Consider the following 21,381-nt stretch of genomic DNA (forward strand, 5'->3'; position numbering starts at 1 on the left):
CGATCGGCTGCCTGATTCTGACTCGGACACTTACATGGTTTTTTCTCTCCCGGTGTTCTGTCCAAGTCAGTTTGTTTTGCTCGCCCACGCTTCCACCCCCCTAGTTCGGTCGCCCTTTGCGTCCAAGTCCTCTTCCTCCAATTCTTTCTGGAGGACCCGTTTGGCCATCTATCCCGGCCCTCTGTGTGGCGGTCAGAGGAGACACCCAAATGGGGTGCCACCTTGTGCCTCCTGCCACTCTCTGACCAACCCATAGCCGAAGTCTGTCCATGCCTTGCCGGTGACCGAACCACAGCAGATTTTCACTCACTCCGCACTTACGACCAAGCCACAGTAAAATCCCCCTTCTGCTCCAGAGACCGCCAAGCCACAGCCAACGTCCATCCATGTTTTGCCGGCGACCCAGCCTCAGCATACTTCCGCCAACGCTTCGCCGACGACCGAGCCAGCAGACTCTAAGTCGATTGCAAAGTTTCCCTCCCATAGGGACGATGAGTTCACAGCCCTTGACTTACAGCGGACCGAGGTCTATGATGCCTTCTTCCGCCATTTGCAGGACCATGTGGAGTGGAGAAGTGCTGAAATAGTGGTCCTCATGGACCGGGATCAACATGAATTCGACTACCGGCTGAGTCCCCTTTGTTTTTTCACCAGTGACATATTCACAACCGATGCTTCATCATGCATCGGTGGCGACCGAGCCGGAGCCGTCCCACATCCACGTCTTGGTGGCGACCGAGCTGCAGCCGATTTTGTCTCGGATACTGACTTGGGTTTTTCTCTCCCGGTGTTTAGTCCCAGTCATGGGACCCATGGGAACCCTGGTGCTTGGCGTCCTGGGCAACCTCCTAACCTGCTTGGCTGGACTCCTCATTTTGGGTGGCCTGAATGACCACCAGACAGACTAGGGTGTGGGGTTTGTGCCCTCCCCCGGCCCCACTTCTGCCCTCCCCTGATAATTTTATTCATTTATTTATTTATGTCACGTCTGTGATCTGCCCCTTGCGGGGTGGGGCGCTCTGTCAAGGGCATGGCCAAGCTCACTTGGCTCATCATCTTTATTCCTCTATAGTTCCCACAGGTCAGCAAATCGCCTTTGTTCTTAAAAATGAGAATGAGCATACTTTTCCTCTATTCTTCAGGCATCTTCACGTTCACTAGTATTCTTTTGAATAAGTTGGGAAAAACCCTCCACAGACAGGTCTCCAAATTGCTTCCATACCATACCATCAGGACCAACTGCATTTCCATTTTTCATCCTCTGTAGTGTCTGTCAAACTTCCTCCTGGCTAATCATTGCCACTTCCTGGTCTTTCACACTGGTATGTCATCAGGACCAACTGTCTTTCCATTTGTCATTTTGTTCAGTGGCTTCCTAACGTCGCCCTTCCTAGTCATTGCCACATCCTGATCCTTCACACTTGCCTCTTCTACTCTTCCTTCTTTTTCATTTTCTTCAGTCATCAACTTCTCAAAGTATTCTTTCCATCTATTTAGCACACTACTGGCACCAGTCAACACATTTCCATCTTTATCCTTAATCACCGTTACCAGCTGTACATCCTTCCCATCTCTGTCCCTCTGCCCTGCCAACCTGTAGAGATCCTTTTCTCCTTCTTTTATGTCCAACCTGGTGTACATGTAATCATATGCCTCTTGTTTACCCTTCGCCACTTTGCCTACCTTTGCCTTACGTCACATCTCAATGGCGTATCTTCCAACATGCCGCTCTTACATCACTTCCGTTGTGCTGGAGCTGCTGTGTGGGCACCAGAATGTTTAATCAACAGTACAGCATTGATACATTGCATACTTGAGACATAAATTACAACAACACAAATGTCTAGTTAAACAATAACAATAAACTAACATTTTTATTGCAGTACAGAAAGTCACAAAGAACGCAAACACGTGATGTCGTCTCAAGTAGCAATGAATGCCACAGTTCATTGTTGTGACGTCAAGTCCGGCCCATCGCTCTCTCTTCCATTTTGCCGGTGTGGCACTCCCTCCTGACAAAGAATTTTTGCTCCCGGAGAATGCGGGATGTGTCTCTCTCACCATCTCCAGCCTGTTTTGGACAAATCGCCACAAATCCTCTTTTTTTTTTTTTTTTTTCTTAGAGCAGTCCGAAATGTAACAAACACAGCAAACATGATAAATAAAGCAACCATGAGTCGATAAACAACCATAAGCAAAAAAAAAAAGCAAACACGAGTCAATTTCAGCTTATTAAGCATAGTAAAAGAGCATTCAAAGCAAAACAAGAGAAAATATGAGACAACTTTATGTACAATTGTGAAAGAATTCATTACTATGTTAGTTATCATGATAAAACAATATCATTACTTCTATAGTTACTGTTAGAATTGTTTTATCATGCGTTTGTTTCTGTTAGTCAGAATTATTCTCTTTGTGAGCTGTGTGCGTGACTTAGAATGTGACCCGGTGACACCTGGGAGGCAATGCCCCCCTGCCGACCTCAAGCAGATACTCCCGAACACTGGGAAGCGATGTCTCCATTCTGACCTCAGCGTGTTTTCATTCTGACCATAAGCAGATACTCCTCAACACTGGGAGGAGATATCCCCCTTTCTACCACAAGCAGATACCCCCAAATCCCATAAACAATGCCCTGCTTTTTATCTTGTGGGTTTATCAGGACTCTCATACAGCCTTAAAGAAACATGTACCTTATGGCTTATGTGCTGTTGGTAAAGCCATCTGTTTCAGCATTTTCACTGTGTGAGCTTGTAACCATGTAACCCTTTGACCTGAGAAAGCAATAAAAAAAGAACAGACGGGGACGACCACTTTGGTAGTCTGACGTAGAGCACTCATGGAGTGGGTCTTCCTGCCTGTCCCTCACGAGCTCAGAAACACAATCTTGGTTGGTTTGAGTTCATTCACTACAGTCCTCAAGGCTTTTCTTAGATATTTTTCTAGGAACATCTCTGATAGCAATTAAGCCATTTAATCCAACATAACAGCGACAGAACACTCTCAACACAATTGCTAATTTTTACAGATCGGACCATATTGTCCCACGCTCTGAAATTTTTCAAAACCACTTTTGTTTGCCGAAAAGCCTCGTCCTCGAGTGGGTAAACCCACAGTGCAGCTTCAGGTTAATGTGTACCACATAATTTTTTATGTAGTGCGTGGCTGATTTGTTCACGCCATAATGGTGCCACAAAAGCATAACTTCTGCCATCTTTGATAATATCCAAAAGTTTTCCTTTTTTGTCAATCCATCAGCTCCTTCCCGTCCTCTTCCTTAATGTCACCAGGCTGGTTTTTTTTTTTTTTTTTGTTTTTTTTTTTTTTGTTTTTTTCCAATCTGCTGCCCACATAGCAAAAGCAGATTTCTTTTCAAGCGATCCTCTTATTTTGCATCTTTCTTTTCAGGTTGGGTGCTTCGGCGGCAGCATATTAACCATAGCACTTTCGGTGCATTTTGAACTAGAGAGGTTATGCACACACAGTCAACAGCACGGAAAATGGGGGTAGAGGAAAGTGGAGGGAGGGAGAAAGGGAGTTACTGGGTGGAGCTTCAATGATGCAGCCAATCAGCTCCAATAAGCCAATGTGGTTTTTTTTTTTGGGGGGGGGGGGGGGGGCTTCTTAAAGTGATATAGCACGTATTGTTAGACGACCTGTCTTTTTTCATTGGGGGGGAGGGTGTCGGAAAAAAATATGCGATGCACTGATTCCAAAATAGGTGATCTGTGAAGTAGAGAGGGATCACTGGGAATACCACTCTTGTTGTTCTAGGCTCAGGTAACTGATATCAACAGGAGGAAGCCAGGGCTTAGGGGTTGGTGGACCTGAAGTTATTGACCTCTACTAAGTTCTTTCTCTCAATGGCCTCAGTGGGTTGCAACTCTGGGAAATTGGTCTCAAGAATCTTGACGACATGTTGGATGGTTCCCTCTTTGGCACGGTAACTTTCCTTTTTGAGTGGTTGGGTAGGGGCACCTTAACGTAAGGCCGTAGTGCATTGTTAATTTCCAACAAACCTTCTCCTACACTCACTTGACTTAAAGCAGAACTTTCCTCTGTGGGCTCATATAGCAGTGGTCCCAAACCACCAGGCCCCGAACCGGTACCGGTCTATAGACCATTTTGTACCGACCCGCAAAGAATGAATAAAAAATGATTATTTTATTACTTTATTTTACTTATTACTTATTTTGAAAAGACAATCATTACCCACCCTCGACTCATTTCTGCGCTTGACTCTTTGGCTCGTCTTTTTCTTTCTTTGGCAATCCAAGCTAGTTCTCGTTAGTTTAATCAGAAACAGTTTGTTGGATAGTTTCTTTGGAAAGGGGTATACAAGGCAACGATGAGACAACAGAGGGGTCACACACTGCTTGCAAAAAGAAAGATGCATTTTAAAGAAAATACCAAAATTCCAATCTGTGTTATGGGTTCATCATCAAAGGTAATTCACAAGCCCTACACCGATGGCCTCAGGTCGCGATCAAAACAAGAGCTCAAAAGTCAAATGTGAAAAATTGAGCAAGTATTTTAATTGTATGCGCCCTCCCGCTTCTTTCAATGTGCCCATTCCATTTGTTTCTACGTAGTTTGAGCTTTCGTTGTTTTGATGGAGACCTGACGTCATACTATGTTATAATTGCGACATGACACCAAATATTTGCAGCAAACGTTTTGGAGAAGCTGGAGTAAAAAATGTTGAAAACATCCCGCTTTTGGCAACCACAATAAGAACAATAAATTAAATAGCAGGGGACATCAAGCTACAGTTACTTGTGTGGATAAGGCATCACAGCTATGCATTGTGGTCGGTTGAATTTTTCATGGATTTAACATTCATTTTTAAGACAATTGTGTGAATTTATTTTTGCTGTGTATATATAAATCCAGCCATCCATTTTCTGAGCCACTTATCCTCATGAGGGTCGTGGAAGTGCTGGAGCCTATCCCACCTCTCAATGGGCAGGAGGCAGGGTACACCTTGAATTGGTTGCCAGCCAATCGTAGGGCACATACAGACAGACAACAGCACTCACAATCACACTTAGGGGCAATTTAGAGTGTCCAATTAGTGCATGTTTTTGTGATGTGGGAGGAAATAGGAGTGCCTGGAAAAAACCTACGCAGGCAGGGGGAGAACATGCAAACTCCACACAAGCAGGGCCAGGATTGAACCCTGGACCTCAGAACTGTGAGGTCAACACTTTACACCTGCGGGTACCAAAGTTTGGCTGTACCTGGCATCACACATTAACTGTCCTGCCAGGTGGAATGATGGCATTGTTTTTTTTTTCCCCCCCACTCTGATGGTAACAGGGTCACAGCACGTCTTGGGTGGCAATTGAATAAAACTCAAAATAGCTTCTCCCTGTTCTTCCTCTACCCCGAGTGAATTGTGGAGTAGCCTAATCACGGTTGCAACTGCATCATCTGTGAACTCCTTCCTTCTGATGATTTCCAGCAGCACATTGGCACCTACCAGGAGATAAGGTCATGGTGCATGAATGACGACAAAAGGTGCCTTTATAGTGAGATTAGGATCGTCATTTCCAGCTAAATTGACAGTAAGATCGACCCAACCACTGTATGGAATTACATGGCCAGTGACTGCGAAGATGCCAAGTTCTCCTTCCATGAGCTCAGAAAGGGCCCTCGCTGTGTGGTTGGGGGGGTAAGTGTCATCCCATTCTTGGTCATTTGTGACCCTGAATCACACAACACGGTTACTGGATAACCACCAATCAAACATTTACGCAGACTCTTGTTTCCAACTAAATGTGCTTTGCACGAACTTTTACTCGGGTGAGTCCGTGTGTGTCTGGTTGTCTTTTCGAGTTGGGTTGACTTGCTAGCTGAATCCAGATGAGCCCTAATGTTTGGGACTGGAGGTGTCTGCCAGTCTCTGTGTGTCTCCCCACAGAGGCCTGCATCTTTCCACTTTTCAAACATTCAACTGCCCTGTGGCCTCCCCCTACACAAAACAATGGCTACACTAGGAAACATTCTGTTCACTGCATTCAGTACAGCGATATGTCCTACATCTCGGGTAGGGGAAATTGTTGGGTGGCAGTTGACTGTGAGAGATTGCTTGGCTGTGAGCTGAAGGGGCTGCAGGATGAGATTGTGACGTGTTTTTTGGCTGTTGATCAACTAATGATGTCACCAGGTGTACAACCTGGATTGAAAAACATTTACACTTGGGGCTAACGTCACCTGTATTGGCAACTTTTTACATTTGTGTGCTGCATAATAGCTAAATGCTGCTTAACCATGTTTGCTTTGAAATCTGCCCTCCACTCTTTGACGTGAGTCAGTCAAGAGCTCTACTGGTTTTGTATTCCGTAAGGATGTCTTTCACGTGTTCAGGACCTAAACCATTTCGTCATTTATAGACTTTCTTCTTTTCCTAATGGCTTTTCCCGTTAGGGCTCGCCACAGCGTGTCATCTTTTTCCATCAAAGCCTATCTCCTACATCTTCTTCTTGAACACCAACTGCCCTCATGTCCTCCCTCACAACATCCATCAACCTTCTCTTTGGTCTTCCTCTTGCTCTTCTGCCTGGCAGCTCCATTCTCTGCACCCTTCTACCAATATACTCACTCTCTCACCTCTGGACATCTCCAAACCATCGAAGTCTGCTCTCTCGAACCTTGTCTCGTCATCCAACTTTGGCTGTCCCTCTAATGAGCTCATTTCTAATCCTATCCATCCTGCTCACTTCTAGCAACAACCTCAACAGCTTCATTTCTGCAACCTCCAGTTCTGCTTCCTGTTATCTCTTCAGTGCCACCGTCTCTAATCTGTACATCATAGCCGGCCTAACAACTGTTTTATAAACTTTGCCATTCATCCTACCAAAGACTCTTCTGTCACATAACACACCAGACACCTTCTGCCAGCTGTTCCAACCTGCTTGGACCCGTTTTTTCACTTGCTTGCGACACTCTCCATTTTCCTGGATTGTTGACCCAAAATGTCTGAACTCGTCCACCCTTGCTACCTCTTCTCCCTGGAGTCTCACTCTTCTCCCTCCATCCCTCTCATTTACAGACATGTATCCTGTTTTACTTCGGCTAATCTTCATTCCTCTTTTTTCCAGTGCATGTCTCAATCTTTCTAATTGTTCCTCCACCTGCTCCCTGCTTTCACTGCATATCACATTATCATCTGCGAACATCATAGTCCAAGGGGAATCCATTCTGACCTCATCTGTCAGCCTACCATTACCACAGCAAACAGGAAGGGGCTCAGAGCTGATCCCTGATGCAGTCACATCTCCACCTTAAATTCTTCTGTCACACCTAGGGCACACCTCACCACTGTTCTGCAGCCCTCATACATGTCCTATACTATCCTAACGTATTTCTCCATCACGCCAGACTTTCGCATGCAGTACCACATTTCCTCTCTTGGTATTCTGTCATGGGATTTCTCTAGATCCACAAAGACACAATGTAGCTCCTTCTAACTTTCTCTGTACTTTTCCACTAGCATCTTGAAGGCAAATAATGCATCTGTGGTACTCTTTCTAGGCATGAAACCATACTCTTGCTCACCCATGTTTACTTCTGTCCAGCGTCTAGCCTCCACCACTCTTCTCCATAATGTCATTGTGTGGCTTATCAACTTTATTCCTCTATAATTCCCACAGCTCTGCACATCACCTTTGTTCTTAAAAATGGGAACTAGCACGCATTTCCTCCATTCTTCAGGCATCTTCTCATCCGCTAGTATTCTGTTGAATAGGTTGGTCAAAAACTCTACAGCCACCTCTCCAAATTGCTTCCACAGGTATGTCATCAGGACCAACTGTGTTTCTATTTTTCATCCTCTTTAGTGCCTTTCTAACTTCCCCCTTACTAATCATTGCCACTTCCTGGTCCTTCACACTTGCCTCTTCTCCTCTTCCTTCTCTCTCATTTTCTTCATTCATCAACTTCTCAAAGTATTCTTTCCATCTATTCAGCACACTACTGGCACCAGTCAACACATTTCCATCTCTATTTTTAATCACCCTTACCTGCTGCACATCCTTCCCATCTCAATCCCTCTGTCTGCCCAACCTGTAGAGATCCTTTTCTCCTTTCATGTCCAACCTGGTGTACATGTCGTCATTTGCATCTTGTTTAGCCTTCACCACCTCTAACTTTGCCCTACGACACATCTCAATGTATTCTTTTTGCCTCTCCTCAGTACTCTCACTGTCCGATTTCTTCTTTACTAATTTCTTGCCTTGTATGACTTCCTGAATTTTGCGGTTTCACCACCAGGTCTCCTTCTCGCCTTTCCTACCAGAAGACACACCAAGTACTCTCCTGCCTGTCTCTCTGATCACCTTGGCTGCAGTAGTTCAGTCTTCTGGGAGCTCCTCCTGTCCATTGAGAGCCCGTCTCACCTCTTTCCGAAAGGCTGCAAAACATTATTCCTTTCTCAGCGCCCACTACATGGTTCTGTGCTCTACCTTTGTCTTCTTTAAATCTTCCTACCCACTAACAGTTGTCCTACACACCACCATCCTATGCTGTCGCGCTACACTCTCCCCTACCACTACCTTACAGTCAATAACCTCCTTCAGGTTACATCGTCTGCACAAAATATAATCCACCTGTGTGTTTCTACCTCCGCTCTTGTATGTCACTCTAGGTTCCTGCCTCTTCCGGAAAAAGGTGTTCACTACTGCTATTTTCATCCTTTTTGAAAAGGCCACCACTATCTGTCCCTCAAAGTTGCTTTCCTGGATGCCGTACTTACCCATCACTTGTTTGTTGACCCTGTTTCCTTCACCAACCTCCTTCATTTGTGCCGATGAATCCACTTTGCTCCTCTTCTTCTTTGTCTTTGATGTATTACTGATTTATTATTTTTTTCATTTATTTTGTATTTTAGTGATTTATAGACCAGTAGCATAAATTTAAACTCTATTCTAAAGCTGACTGGAAACCTGCAAGGACTTTTAAATTGGAGTTATACGCTCAGATCTCTTTGTTCTGGTCAGAACCCGAACTGCAGCATTCCTAATGAGCTAGAGCTGTTTAATGCTCTTTTTGGGGATTCCAGTACGAAGAACATTACAGTACTCCAATCTAATTGATATAAAAATATAGGTGAGCTTTTCCTGGTCTGGTTGGCACATACAAATCTTCACTCTAGATATGTTTTTCGGATGGGAATAGCCAGTTTTTGTGATTGACTGGAGACGACTTGAAAGTCAGGTCAGAATCAATCATAACACCAAGGTTTCAGACTTGGTCTTTGTTTTTTAAAGATGCAGGGTCCACATGTTTACTAACAGCAATTCTCTCTTTATCTTTATTTCCAAAAAGTATTGTTTCGGTTTTGCTGTGTTTTAGGTGAAGAAATGTTTGTGTCATCCAATTGTTTATCTGCTTTAGACACTGGCAAAATACCTCAATTGAACTGTAGTCATCTGTAGGCACTGCTAAATATAACTGTGTCATCTACATTGCGATGAAAGGGAGATTTGAGATGGGTCTATATCTTGCTAACATGGAATCATCCAGTGGTCTGTATTTTTAGAAGAGGCTAAGAGCTTTAGGAAACTCGCCACACTAAAATGAACAATTGATAATTTGCTGCAAATAGCTTGCTAACATGGAATCGTCCAGGGCTCTGTTTAGAATAAGTTTAACAGCAGCTACTTTAAGAGCTTTTGGAAAGTCGCCAGTCTAAAATGAGCAATTGATTATTAGCTGCAAATCAGCGAGCACTGACTTCACAAAATAATTTTGAAAAAGTCAGATGATATTGATTTGAGAAAGCCCGTTGATGGTTTCAACTGCTGAACAGTTTTCTCAGCAGTTTTTTTTTGGGTCAACTGTGTCAAATTCTGACAAGTTAATCAAGTTTTTCCTGGGTGGCTCCAGATGTAAAATAATTTTATCATTTTGCTGATTTGTGCTGACATTTGAGCTGGTGGAATGTATTTTCTCACTAAAATTCATTGCATGTGTCAGCTATTATGAGTTCACCACAGCAAACAGAGTGCGAGTATTGTTGAAGTTCTGACTGATGATTTCAGAAAAGCTTTGCTCTCTAGCCCTAACTAACTCTTGGTTAGTTTTTCTCCACTTGCGTTCTGCTTTCCTACACTTTGATTTAGAGCTCTTCACCATCATTTTGCTCCTCCATGGTGATCAAGGTCACCTCAGGCTAGTCTTAGTTTTGACTGGAGCGACAGCATTCATGGTATTTGTGATTTTTGAGGTGAAATTGTCCAAAAGTTCATCAACTGTCTTAGCATTCACAGTCTGTTGCATAGCCACAGTCTCCATAAACTTAGTGGCAGTACTCATTGATGTACCTTTTCCTAATAGAGATAGAGGTTGTCTGAAGTTTTGGAAGAATCTGTAATAAAAAATACACAAAAATGGTCAGAAATGGCCATATCCTTAATGCCAATCGATAAAATATCAACATCCTTTGTGATGACCAGGTGTAAGATGTTACCCTGAGTGTGTGTTGGACTCTGAATATGTTGATAGAGGTCAAATGTGTCTATTGTGGCAGAAAGTTCTTTGGATGTTTGGAGTTCTACTCCATACAGATGTGAAAAATCCTCCATAAATTTTCTATTGTATCTTTGAAATCTATACATTTTCAAAACAATAACCTTTGGATATTCAAAAGAGCTAAAATTACCCAGCAATAGTTTTACATTGAAATAATGATTGAAAAATAACAGCAATACCACCCTTTTCCACTGTTCGACACTTGTTCATAGAATTTAAATTTGCTGGTGTTGCCTCATTTCAAATGATAATACAGCTACTTCATAACCGCGTTTCATTTAATAACAAAAAGTCAAGATCATAGGTGGTCATGATGTCATTAATCAACATTGATTTGTTATCCAGTGACCTAATATTAAAAAGAGCTAGTCTCGCAGGGATAGCTGGAGACAACGTTTTGATCGACTCACATTTAATCCTCATTATTTGGAAGTTCTACTTTTTTTGTGCCATATCTCTTTGACCAACTTACAGGGATGAAAAATGCCTGATCTCCGTAGGGGTCCGAGTTATTCTGGAAAACACAAATATCCTCTTATGAAAACCTCAGCATCCCAACCTTGCACTTTTGTTACGAAATCAATGAAATCTCACTTCAGTACCTCTGATTGTTGCTTGAGAACATCCAGTGTCCCTGTGTGTATAATGACAGATTTCACAGTTGGGTGCTGATCAGTGATCCCGAGGATTTTTTGAGAGATATCAGACAACGTGTCACTCATAAAACACAGTACTTTGGTGTTCTTCTCACTTCAAAACCATTTCACATCCTTGTTGGCTCAATCACCAACTATTTATGTTTGTGGTCCCAATTTTTTGGGGGGATGATTTAATTTCATACCTTTCAGTGATGGGGGAGGATGAGCATTCTTGTCCAGGGTCTTGTCAAAGTGGCTCAAATCTATTTATAAGTCTAATGATAATGTTTTGCACTGACTCACGTTCTTTTTTCTTGCTCTTTGCTGAAACGACCGTCCCTGGCCGCTCACTTGGTGTTGAGGCAGCCCGCAACACAGGCCAGTCAGATTCCTCGGTAATCCCCTGGTGCCGTCTTCCGTTTTAGATGCCCCATATCTTTGGGCTTTGCTTTCAGTCAATTCCAGGTAGAACGCCTGGAGGACCCGTTATTGTTTCCACAGTCCATGTCTGTCCTCGTTGTTGAGCTAAGTGGCTGACTGTTTGCACACTTCTGCTCACCATTTTGAGACATCAATAGGGTTGTTTCATTCCCGACTGTCCATTTACATCCACATAGCTTCAAGACCGCAGATTTTCCATTCCAGAATTGACACCTTGTACAGTAGCCTGTGATAGTCCTTAGTAGAGGTGGGAGGCATATTGACGGCCTGTCTTGTTGCTAACACCAGGCTTGTGCTAATTAGCAGACCACGCTCACGTAATGATGAAACAACTGATTATCCACAAAAAGGAAACATATACAGTCCCACAGTATCCAGGAGTCGCTGCTTCTAATTTTTTAGAAGAAAAACAAGCTTATTACAGCAAGAAAAAAAATGTCAACAGAGGCAAAGCAATCAGAGCATGGAAAAAAATCATCTGCACTGTACAAGAAGCAAAAGAGATTATTGTAGGACAATAGGACAAAGGGTCGAGTTTAGTTGATCATCTCTAATGGTGACGCTAAATACTTAACTATCGTTGTGAAGTTATACCACCACAAAATAGGCTTCAACTATAACTTGTTTTGTCTCTCCATGTCTCTCTCACTTTAATATAACAAAATTACGTTTTGTCTGATTTTTAGTAAGGAGTGACAACTAAAGATGTACCTTTTCCTCTCTTTGAAAAGAACTTTCTTTTTATTATAAAAATCCACAAAGACAAGATTGTCTCCATGCTTATGGTGTCATAAAGAGATTTTGCCAAAACACAACAAAGAGCATCCTAGCATAGCTCCGCAGTTGTTCTAGTTCACTCAATGCAGCATGCAGAGCTATACCGATGCTGTCCTCTGTTGATCTATGCACCCGGTATGAAAATGGTAGGCGTCGAAGCTGTTGGGAGGAAGTCTTTGACATACTTGAGAACCACCCTCTTGAAACACTTCATCATGAGAGATTTGATGGAAACAAGGCATTGAGGCTCGTTAAGGATTTCCTTTTGGGAATGGGAATGATTGTTGTCAAACAAGTGGGGATGACTGCTTGGGCCTGTGATTGTTTGAAGATCTTGAAGAAGACTCTGAAGAGTTGATGGGCACATGTTCTGAGCACTTTGACTGGTACACCATCCGGGCCATCTGCCTTTCTGTGGTTCATGGCCAAGAGCACATCCCTCACATTGTGCTGCTGTACAGTAAGTGGGGAGTTACTGGAGCCTGGTGGGGTTGGGAATGGGGTGGGGGAGCACAGGAGCAGCTGTATGCTGGTGAGATGATTCAAAGCGAGCAAAGAACATGTTGAGCTCCTATCCAGGGGTGGCCAACCTGCGACTCTCGAGCCGTGTGGGGCTCTTTGCCTCCTTTTGTGCGGCTCTCGTGATAGCACGAAAGCATCGTGAAGTTGTTTTTTTTCATGTGCATAGAGGGTGCTTTGCTTGAGTTCATTATGGTATTCGCATTGGCGCTTTGTTTGAGTTTATTACATTTGTTACAAGTATTGTGGCAACGAGCTCAGTATGTATGTGGAGGTTTGTCGATAGAGATCCGAGAGTGCAAAGGCGTGTACAGCAGGAGGATGAGAAGAAAAATAAAGCACGGTGGTGACCCGGGAACAGTGGCTTTATTGTTACCCCCACCCTGCTCAACTGTGCAATGGGAGAAGAGAGTTAACCCCGATTAGGACGACAATGGCCCCAGAGAAGAAGTCTCCCCTGCATCTCCTGACCACAGTCACGTGACCACAACAGGAAAGATTAGCATGGTATTTTTGCAAAACTAGCTTTTGCATTGAATGAAAATAGCTCAGTTTCCCAGTCAGATGGTGATCTTCGGAGAAAAGAATTTGTCAATTTCGCTTTCAAAATCCACAGTTAAATGAAATTATGTGGATGAACATAGAATGTTTTTACCAGAGCAAGAGAGCTCAAATTTTTGTTGTTGAGGGCAACAGCAAGCCACTCTCTCTTTTGTGTCCGACGTCTTTCGTGTATTTCACAGCTTTAAATCTTCACTTCATCCCACTCCACGCTAACATCGACCTTTAATTTCCAAAGGGACTAAACTTCACACAAGTTAGTCACTTGTCACTTGAAACATAAGACAACAACTCCCTGAAGACCCTGTCACACCTCCCGAGGTCTTTTGCTGGCAAGATAGGTCTTTGTTCTCCTCTTGTACTCCTTTTTGGCTAGAGCTGTCCTGTAAAGAGCTCTGTCACCTGAACTGAAGGTAGTGTCTCGCCCCCTGTAGCGTGAACTCACCTGGCTGGTCATCTAAGGTTTCTGATTTGGAAAAACTGATGCTTATAAACAGTTACTGATGCACACTTCCATACAGAACTTGATATAGTCCAATACAGCCTCTGTGTATCTCTCCAGGTACTGGTGTAAATAAATAAAAGGTCCCAGTCTTTTTGTTGAAAGCAGTTCTGGAGTTCACTGGTTTTCTCTAGCAAGGTTGTTAGTCCTTGTGGTGGGCCTGGATCTGCATCTAAGGGTGCTCTATTAAAGGATAAGTAGTAGGGAGATGTGGTCTGACTCACCAATGTGAGGGAGGGGTGTGGTTCTATAGCCTTTGCTTGATGTTGGAGTACACCTTGTCTAAAGTGTTTCCACCGTTTGTTAGATATTTATTATACTGGTGAAATTTCACGAGTACAGTCTTCAGAGTGGCCTTGTTAAAGTCCCCAGCTTTAATGTGAACACTTTCAAGGTGGGACCGCTGCTGTTCATTGATGACGTTCAACAATCGAGAGAGCATTGCTTTAGTTTTCCCGGTGGGATGTAAACAGCCGTATGATGGCTACATTTAGCTCCCTCAGGACCTAAAATAGATGATATTTAACGGATATGTACTCAGTGTCGGGTAAACAGTGTCTCTCCAAAACCATGTTGTTGTTACACCAGTCGTCATGCACGTACACCCATAGCCTCCCACATCTGCTTTTGCCGGAGTTTTCAGTTAAATCCCAGTGGTGCAGTGTGCGGCCTGATAGCCATACGCGAACATGGGGAATGTTCAGGTAAAGTCTGGTTCCGCTTCTGCTTCTTCTCCTTCCTCCACCTGTGCCAGTTTGCTGCCCGGAAAACAGTCCACTCCGAGCCCGGCTGTCTTGCTAGCTCGTCTGTATTGTTGTGTTTGCGGTGAAAGTCGCTTGAAACTGCTATTTTGTGTCGGTGACCCCTAACAGGACAAGCCGAAAGAAAAAGAAGAAGATCCAAAGTCCCAAAACGTCCTGGTGGGTGTAGCAGTGGAAGTGCTGGGGCGTACGTGAGCATAGTCCCCAAAGAAAAAAGACAAAATACAAATTCAAGCACTAATAGAGCGAGCCATAAGCCGATGCATCTGTGTGCACCGCCATCTTTCATTAATTCCCACATACTCCTCATCCTTGTGGAAATCCTTTCCAGAAGAGTTATAATTGCAGAAGGTGGACTAATGTCATACTAAACGCTATGGATTAATAATTGAATGCCACTTAAGGCACAGTAGCTCATTTGCACACATTGACATAATGATGATGCACAATGAGCTCAATCTCTTTATATCAAAATTGCTATAACTGTACCAATCACATGTTTGTTTTTATGTTTTAAACAACCAGTTGGAGTCATGAATAAATTAAAATACAAGCTTTTTAAAAGTAACTACTGATTAACATCATAAAATATAAAGTTTTTTTCAAAGTTCTTGTTTTCTTTCTTGGAGCAGACATTATTTCTCTACTATACCACCTATTTGTGTTCTAGAAAACCCAGGTGACAGGGACCCACTGGTGGTCTTGAGAAACAGATTCCAGTGCAGCCTTGACTTCATGGTAGGTCTCCTCCAGGTTGTTGTTTACGATGCTTAAGTCAAAGTAATGGCCATATGCAACTTGAATTTGACCACTTTCTTCACGTTTTCTGCAACTCCTCATCCTGTCATGGAGAACACATAATTAATCTTTATTTGGAGCTAACGCTAAAAATCAATTGGGCAAAGAGTCAGATAGTCAGTCAATCAGTTACTCAGTTACTCAGTCAGTCTCTCTGTGTATCTGTCTGTCTATCTTTAATTTGTGGCTGTTGTTGAGATTCTGTGCCTTGACCTCAAGATCTAGTCACAGGAACTGAATTTTACTGAACAGTTTGTACAGAGAAATGTTCCAATATTGTTTGTTATACAAACCCAATTCCAATGAACGTGGGACATCAGAATCAGCTTTAATGGCCAAGTATGTAACAACACACAAAGAATTTGTCTCTGGCAGTCGGTGTATGACATTCAGAACAATGAGCAAACAAACTATAAAGAGCAAATAACAAGAGACATTCAGTTAATAGGAACTATTCCTTATGAGTCACAGATGGGTAAGATGCAGTTTTCTTCATATAGAGCAATTAAGAGTCCGTCATTGCCCCACATTAAAACCAGATTCCCAGGATTTGCAAATCATGTTCACACTATACTGAATTGAATACATTACAAAGACAAGATATTTTATGTTCAAACATTTTAACTTTATTATTTTCAGAAATAATCATTAACTTACAATTTTAAGGCTGGAACATGTTGAAAAAAAAGATGGGACAGGAGATAAAAAGACTGAGAAACTTGAAGAATGCTCATCAAACACCAATTTAGAATATGCCACAGGTGAATAGGATAATTGGGAAGAGGTGAGTGCCATGATTGAGTATATAAGGAACTTCTTTGAGTTGCTCAGTCATTAACAAGCAAAGATGAGGCGAGGCTCATCTCTTTGTGAACAAGTGAATGCGAAAATAGTTGAACAGTTTATGGGCAATGTTCCTCTGTACAATTGCAAGGAATATGGGGATTTATGGATCTATTGTTCCATAATATCACCAAAAGGTTCAGAGAATCTGGAGAAATGAATGGATGAAGCAGCAAGCCCGAAAGGTGTCACTGCATCATAAACCCAACTCAATGTGTAAAGGATACAACCAAATGGCCTCAGGAATTCTTCAGAAAACCAATGTCAGTAAATACAGTTGGCACCAGATCCATAAGTGCAACTTAAAACTCTACTATGCAAACCAAAAGCCCTTTATCAACAACAACTAAAAACGCCGTTGGCTTCTCTGGGCCCGAGCTCATCTAGGATGGACTGACACAAACATTGAACAGCACCAAAGTATGTAACAGGTGTTCTGGGGTCCAACGTGTCCATATTTCAAATTGTTTTGTGAATTTGTGGATGTTGTGTCCTCCGGAGCAAAGAGGAAAAGAACCATACAGACTGCTGTGGACTTAAAAGTTCAACAATAGATTTTCTCAGTTTGAAGATTAGATGTCTTTGCAGTGTATTTAACTAAATATAGGTTAAACATGATTTACAAATCATTGTATTCTGTTTTTATTAATTTTTAACACAATGTCACAACTTAATTGAAATTGGGTTTGCATGAAAGCCTGTACAGTATTGCCCTGCTATTCACAGGAGTAACTTTCCCATACCTCTAATGTTTGTGTTTTTAATGACTCCAAACTGTAAACTGTGAAGGACGGTATCTGCGACTTTTATTGACATGTTAATCACTGATTGCTGGATGCTGGCTGCTTATTCATCCTCCTCAAAACCAATCCCCCGTATGTCCATTAGATAGCAGAGTTGTACAACGAAACCTTAAGTCATGATCGTTACATTGCCCTTTTTTAACGCAAAATCACCAATGTAATGCAACCACACAAAGTTGTACGGAAATTTTATTCATCCTACGTAACGATAAATCTGTTTTTCAAACACTCGTGTACTCGGCAAAATAATTTTGAGCCCACAGAATATTGGTCAAACAAAATATCACTAGTGAACTTTAAAAAAAAAAATCTCTTTGAAGAAAACACATCTTCAGAACAAGACAAAGACAGCAACACGAATCAGTCACATTCATAGTCTATAAGTAAGCTGGAGGGTGTCTGTTACAACATGCACAATTCTTAGTGTTTGTGGTGTGGAATGTTTTTGTGTTGATGTGTTGGTTGAAGAGGCATTATTATGCTCATGGTAACCACCAACAAGCTCCATTGGGATGTGTAGTATATCCAGAGCGACCTTCTTGAGGAACAATGAATTCCTAATGATAGAGTGCCCTCGTCTGGAAGCCGTCACCATGGAGCCTCTCATTTTAGTCGGTATATGGCATGTTGTTGTATGGTGAGGTGAGCTTGTTCTGTTTGGGTTGATTACAAACCACAGTGTCGCCAAGAGTGAGTGTGTGTGGTTTTGCATGACGATGAGAATTTGCATGAGGTTTCTTCGTTTGGGCTTCAGCCTTATCACTTCATATGAGAATTTTTACTTGCAGCATCCGTGAAAGATGGAATCTTCGTGAACATCTTTCATTGGAATAGCAGTTCAGCACGGGAGCTCAGAGTTGCGGTGTTACGTGTAGGAAGATATATCTTGAACAGTAGTTGTCCATATCCAACAAGCTTTTGATGTCAATTGTAGTCTGGGGGTCTGTAGCCTGCTGGACTGCAGCAACCATATTGGGATCTGGAGAGAACACAAAGCCAAAGAACTCAAGTCTGGATCAGTTGAACTCACATTGAGTGTCAGACCGCTTTCCCTGAGTCTCGCACATCACTTGGAGGTTGTCATCATGTTCACTCTGAGTGGCACCATAGACTATGATGTCATCACTGAGGTTCTTCACTCCCCAGAGACCTTGCAGTGTTTGGCATAGAGCATTCTGGAACACCCCAGCACCAGAGGATAGGCCAAAACTCAGGCGTTTGTAGTGGCTTAGTCCTAGATGAGTGGTGAATGTGGTTATGTATCTGCTCTCCAGATGGAGCTCCAGTTGGTGATATCTCGGCTACAATTTTGAGAATCGAGTTGCTCAGTTTAACTCATGTACCACGTCGTCCAAAGTGCGAGTGAAGTGGTGGTCTCTGTCTATGGCTGCGTTAGCTTGTCGCATGTCAACACGGAGTCTCACTTTGTCTGGGTCTCTCGGCTTGGGAGCTGCAACAATAGGTGAGACGCATGGCATGGGTGACTGGGAAACTTCACCTCCCTTCCTGACTTTCTTCTCACCGGACTTTCAGTAACTGCAACAGTCTCGCTTACATTCGCAGATTCTCCTGCCACTCCTGTAGCGTCTGACTCCACCACCTTATCACCGCTGAGAACAACATCCTCCACATCCAGCAAAGTGTCCTCCATCATTCCGGTGTGACCTAGCTCCACAATACCAGTCTGGTGGGTCTCCAAATCCTTTTGCGGATGTGCCAGAATCTCCTACCCTACCCGAACCTTATACGACACTGGCCCCTCACTGACACAATAAGGCCCAGGATCCACTTGGACCCAAATCTGAAGTTAGAGCACTGTGTCTCCAACCTCAAAAGGTTTTTTTTTTTTGCTCTTGAGTCATGATCTCTGGACGGTCGTTCCTGCTTCTTTGATACTCTCCTGTTCTAATTTGGATGGATTGAGTCCAGTTTCCAATATAATTTCCTTCCAAAAAGTAGTTCTAATGGTGATAGACCTGTTGTAGTCTTCAGCGTTACTCTGTAGCAAAATAACACCCTGGCTACCTTCTCTATCAAAGTGCCCTCCTTGCATTTTCATGCCATTCCTTTAAGTATCTGTAGTACCCTCTCTGGTAACCTGTTACATGGTAAGGTGTAAAGGTCACATTGCATGTCATTCCTGGTAAAAAATTCCTTGAACTCTCTGCTAAAAAAACAAGTTCCATTGTCTGACACTGGCAACTCTGGCAGTCCATAGTTGCTGAAACTAGTGCGCAGACACTCAATGGTTGGAGAAGAAGTAGCAGAGTTCATGCGATACACATCCATCTACTTGGAATGTGCATCAATGAGTACAAAAAGCATCTTCCCCATGAACGGTCCTGCCACAAGCCACATGGATACAATTCCAGGATTTATCAGGCCAATCCCTAGGGTGCCATCATAAGGTAGCTTACGTACACGCTAAAACGCATGCTGGCATGTATGCTTGAGACACTCTTATCTCCTATCTGTTATAAATGAAGAAGACTTTTCATCATGCACATCTGTGATTCTTAAAAGGAATAGTTCCTATGAACAGAAATGGCTATTGTTCTTTGTTCTTGTTACTTTGTTGTCCTTTGTTCTGAACATTGTACCAAGGCAGCACCAACTGCTGGAGAAAAATTCTTTGTGTTTTTACACACTTGGCCGATAAAGCTGATTCTGATTCTGATCTGAACAACAGCTGGTGTACAAAAACAGTGACTGTAGACTTTCTCTGCTGGAATTTGAATGGAGAAATTTTTAGGGTTCTGCTTCCTGGGAGTCAACATCACCGAGGACCTGACCTGACCTGTGTTCTGCATACTAGAGAGCTAGTGAAGAAGGCCCAAAAGAGACTCAACTTCTTGTGAGTCCTCAGGAATAAGAACATCTCTCTAAGACATCTGATGTCCTTTTACTGCAGCACTGTAGAGAGTGTCCTTAGCTACAGCACAGAGGAAAGAGCTCCAGTTACAAACAATACGCAGAGTATAGTCAGCAAACCTCTCCTTCCACTGGAGGAGCTGCCTCAAGAATGGTGCTGGGATCCTCTTGCATCCCTTCCACCCTGGAAATGAACTATTCCAACGTCTGCCTCTTTCGGATGCATAAAATCGCGAATGAACAGACTCTATTCACACTATTACATTTTTGCAGCATTAAAAAAAGACTTTAATTGACGAGTAGAACCTTCTAATTTTTCTTGCCTCTCATGCAACATTCCTCTGTGGCAATATTCTTTTGTGCAGGAGCAATATTTTTCTTTTGTGTCATATCATTTTGCATGCACAATAAAAGGTCAGCAGTTTCCTTTTGTTGTTTCATAATTTGTTCAATGGCATTGAATGTGAGCATTTTATTTTTGTTGTAAAATTCTTTGAACAATGACAATAAATGAGTCACTGATGGTCTAGTGGTACACATGCCTGACTTTGGTGTGGGCAGTGTGGGATCGATTCACGCTCAGTGATGGTGTTGATATCTGCCCTGGGACTGACTAGTGACCAGTTCAAGGTGTAGTCCGCCTTTCACCAGAAGCTAGCTGGGATTGGCTCCACCTTTCCCGTGACCCTTGTGAGGATAAGCGGCTTGGATAATGGATGGATGGATGACAATAAACCCTCAATCAATTACATCAGTCAATCAATTTAAAATGCATGCCTCCACCATTGTAATTATTCCTCTTTGTTTGCAAACATCCTGGTCCATTGGGACTCCAATCTAACCTGATCTGTCTTCCTATCTCTGACCACTGCAAAGAGGAAGAACTGTATCAGGGATCAGCCATCCCAGATATGGTCCCTCCGCTGCATTAAACTCCCGTGTAACACCTAAAGCAGACCTCACCACAGTTCTGCAACCCTCATCCATGTCCTGTATTATTAATTTCTCTGCCACTCTAGATTTCCTAATGCAGTACCACAGTTCATCTCGGATTTTCTGTCATAGTCTTTCTCTAGATCTACAAGACACAAGGTAGCCCCTTCTTACATTCTCTGTTTCTCCATCACCAGCCTCAAAGTGAATAATGCATATGTGGTAGTCTTTCTCGGCATCAAACTATACTATTGCTCATAAAAGCTCACTTCTGTCCTTGGTCTAGCTTCCACTACTATTTCCCGTAACTTCATTGGGGCTCATCAACCTTATTTCTTGATCGTTCCTATAGCTCTGAACATCAACCGTGTTGTTAAAGATTAGCATCAGCACAACTTTCC

The 21,381-nt window shown here is 42.9% G+C and overlaps 1 protein-coding gene and 1 long non-coding RNA gene across 2 annotated transcripts in view; both read right to left on the minus strand.

Annotated features, from left to right (window-relative positions):
* Window positions 1-1,215: 1,215 nt before the first annotated feature.
* LOC133514349 (uncharacterized) lies at window positions 1,216-11,630 on the minus strand. The gene is made up of 4 exons (XR_009798777.1): window positions 11,136-11,630; window positions 11,006-11,047; window positions 10,326-10,369; window positions 1,216-2,071 (listed from the first exon to the last, which is right to left on the minus strand). It is a non-coding gene; the product is annotated as an uncharacterized LOC133514349 (long non-coding RNA).
* A 3,480-nt stretch (window positions 11,631-15,110) lies between these two features.
* LOC133514347 (MAGUK p55 subfamily member 2-like) overlaps window positions 15,111-21,381 on the minus strand; it is an 81,569-nt gene continuing 75,298 nt past the window's right edge. The window contains 2 exon segments of the mRNA XM_061845978.1: window positions 15,111-15,552; window positions 15,554-15,573. Of these exon segments, the coding sequence (XP_061701962.1) occupies window positions 15,399-15,552; window positions 15,554-15,573 (174 nt within the window). The 3' untranslated portion in view covers window positions 15,111-15,398.

The sequence above is a fragment of the Syngnathoides biaculeatus genome, chromosome 16 (genome assembly GCF_019802595.1).
Source record: "Syngnathoides biaculeatus isolate LvHL_M chromosome 16, ASM1980259v1, whole genome shotgun sequence".
In the NCBI taxonomy this organism is placed as follows: Eukaryota; Metazoa; Chordata; class Actinopteri; order Syngnathiformes; family Syngnathidae; genus Syngnathoides; species Syngnathoides biaculeatus.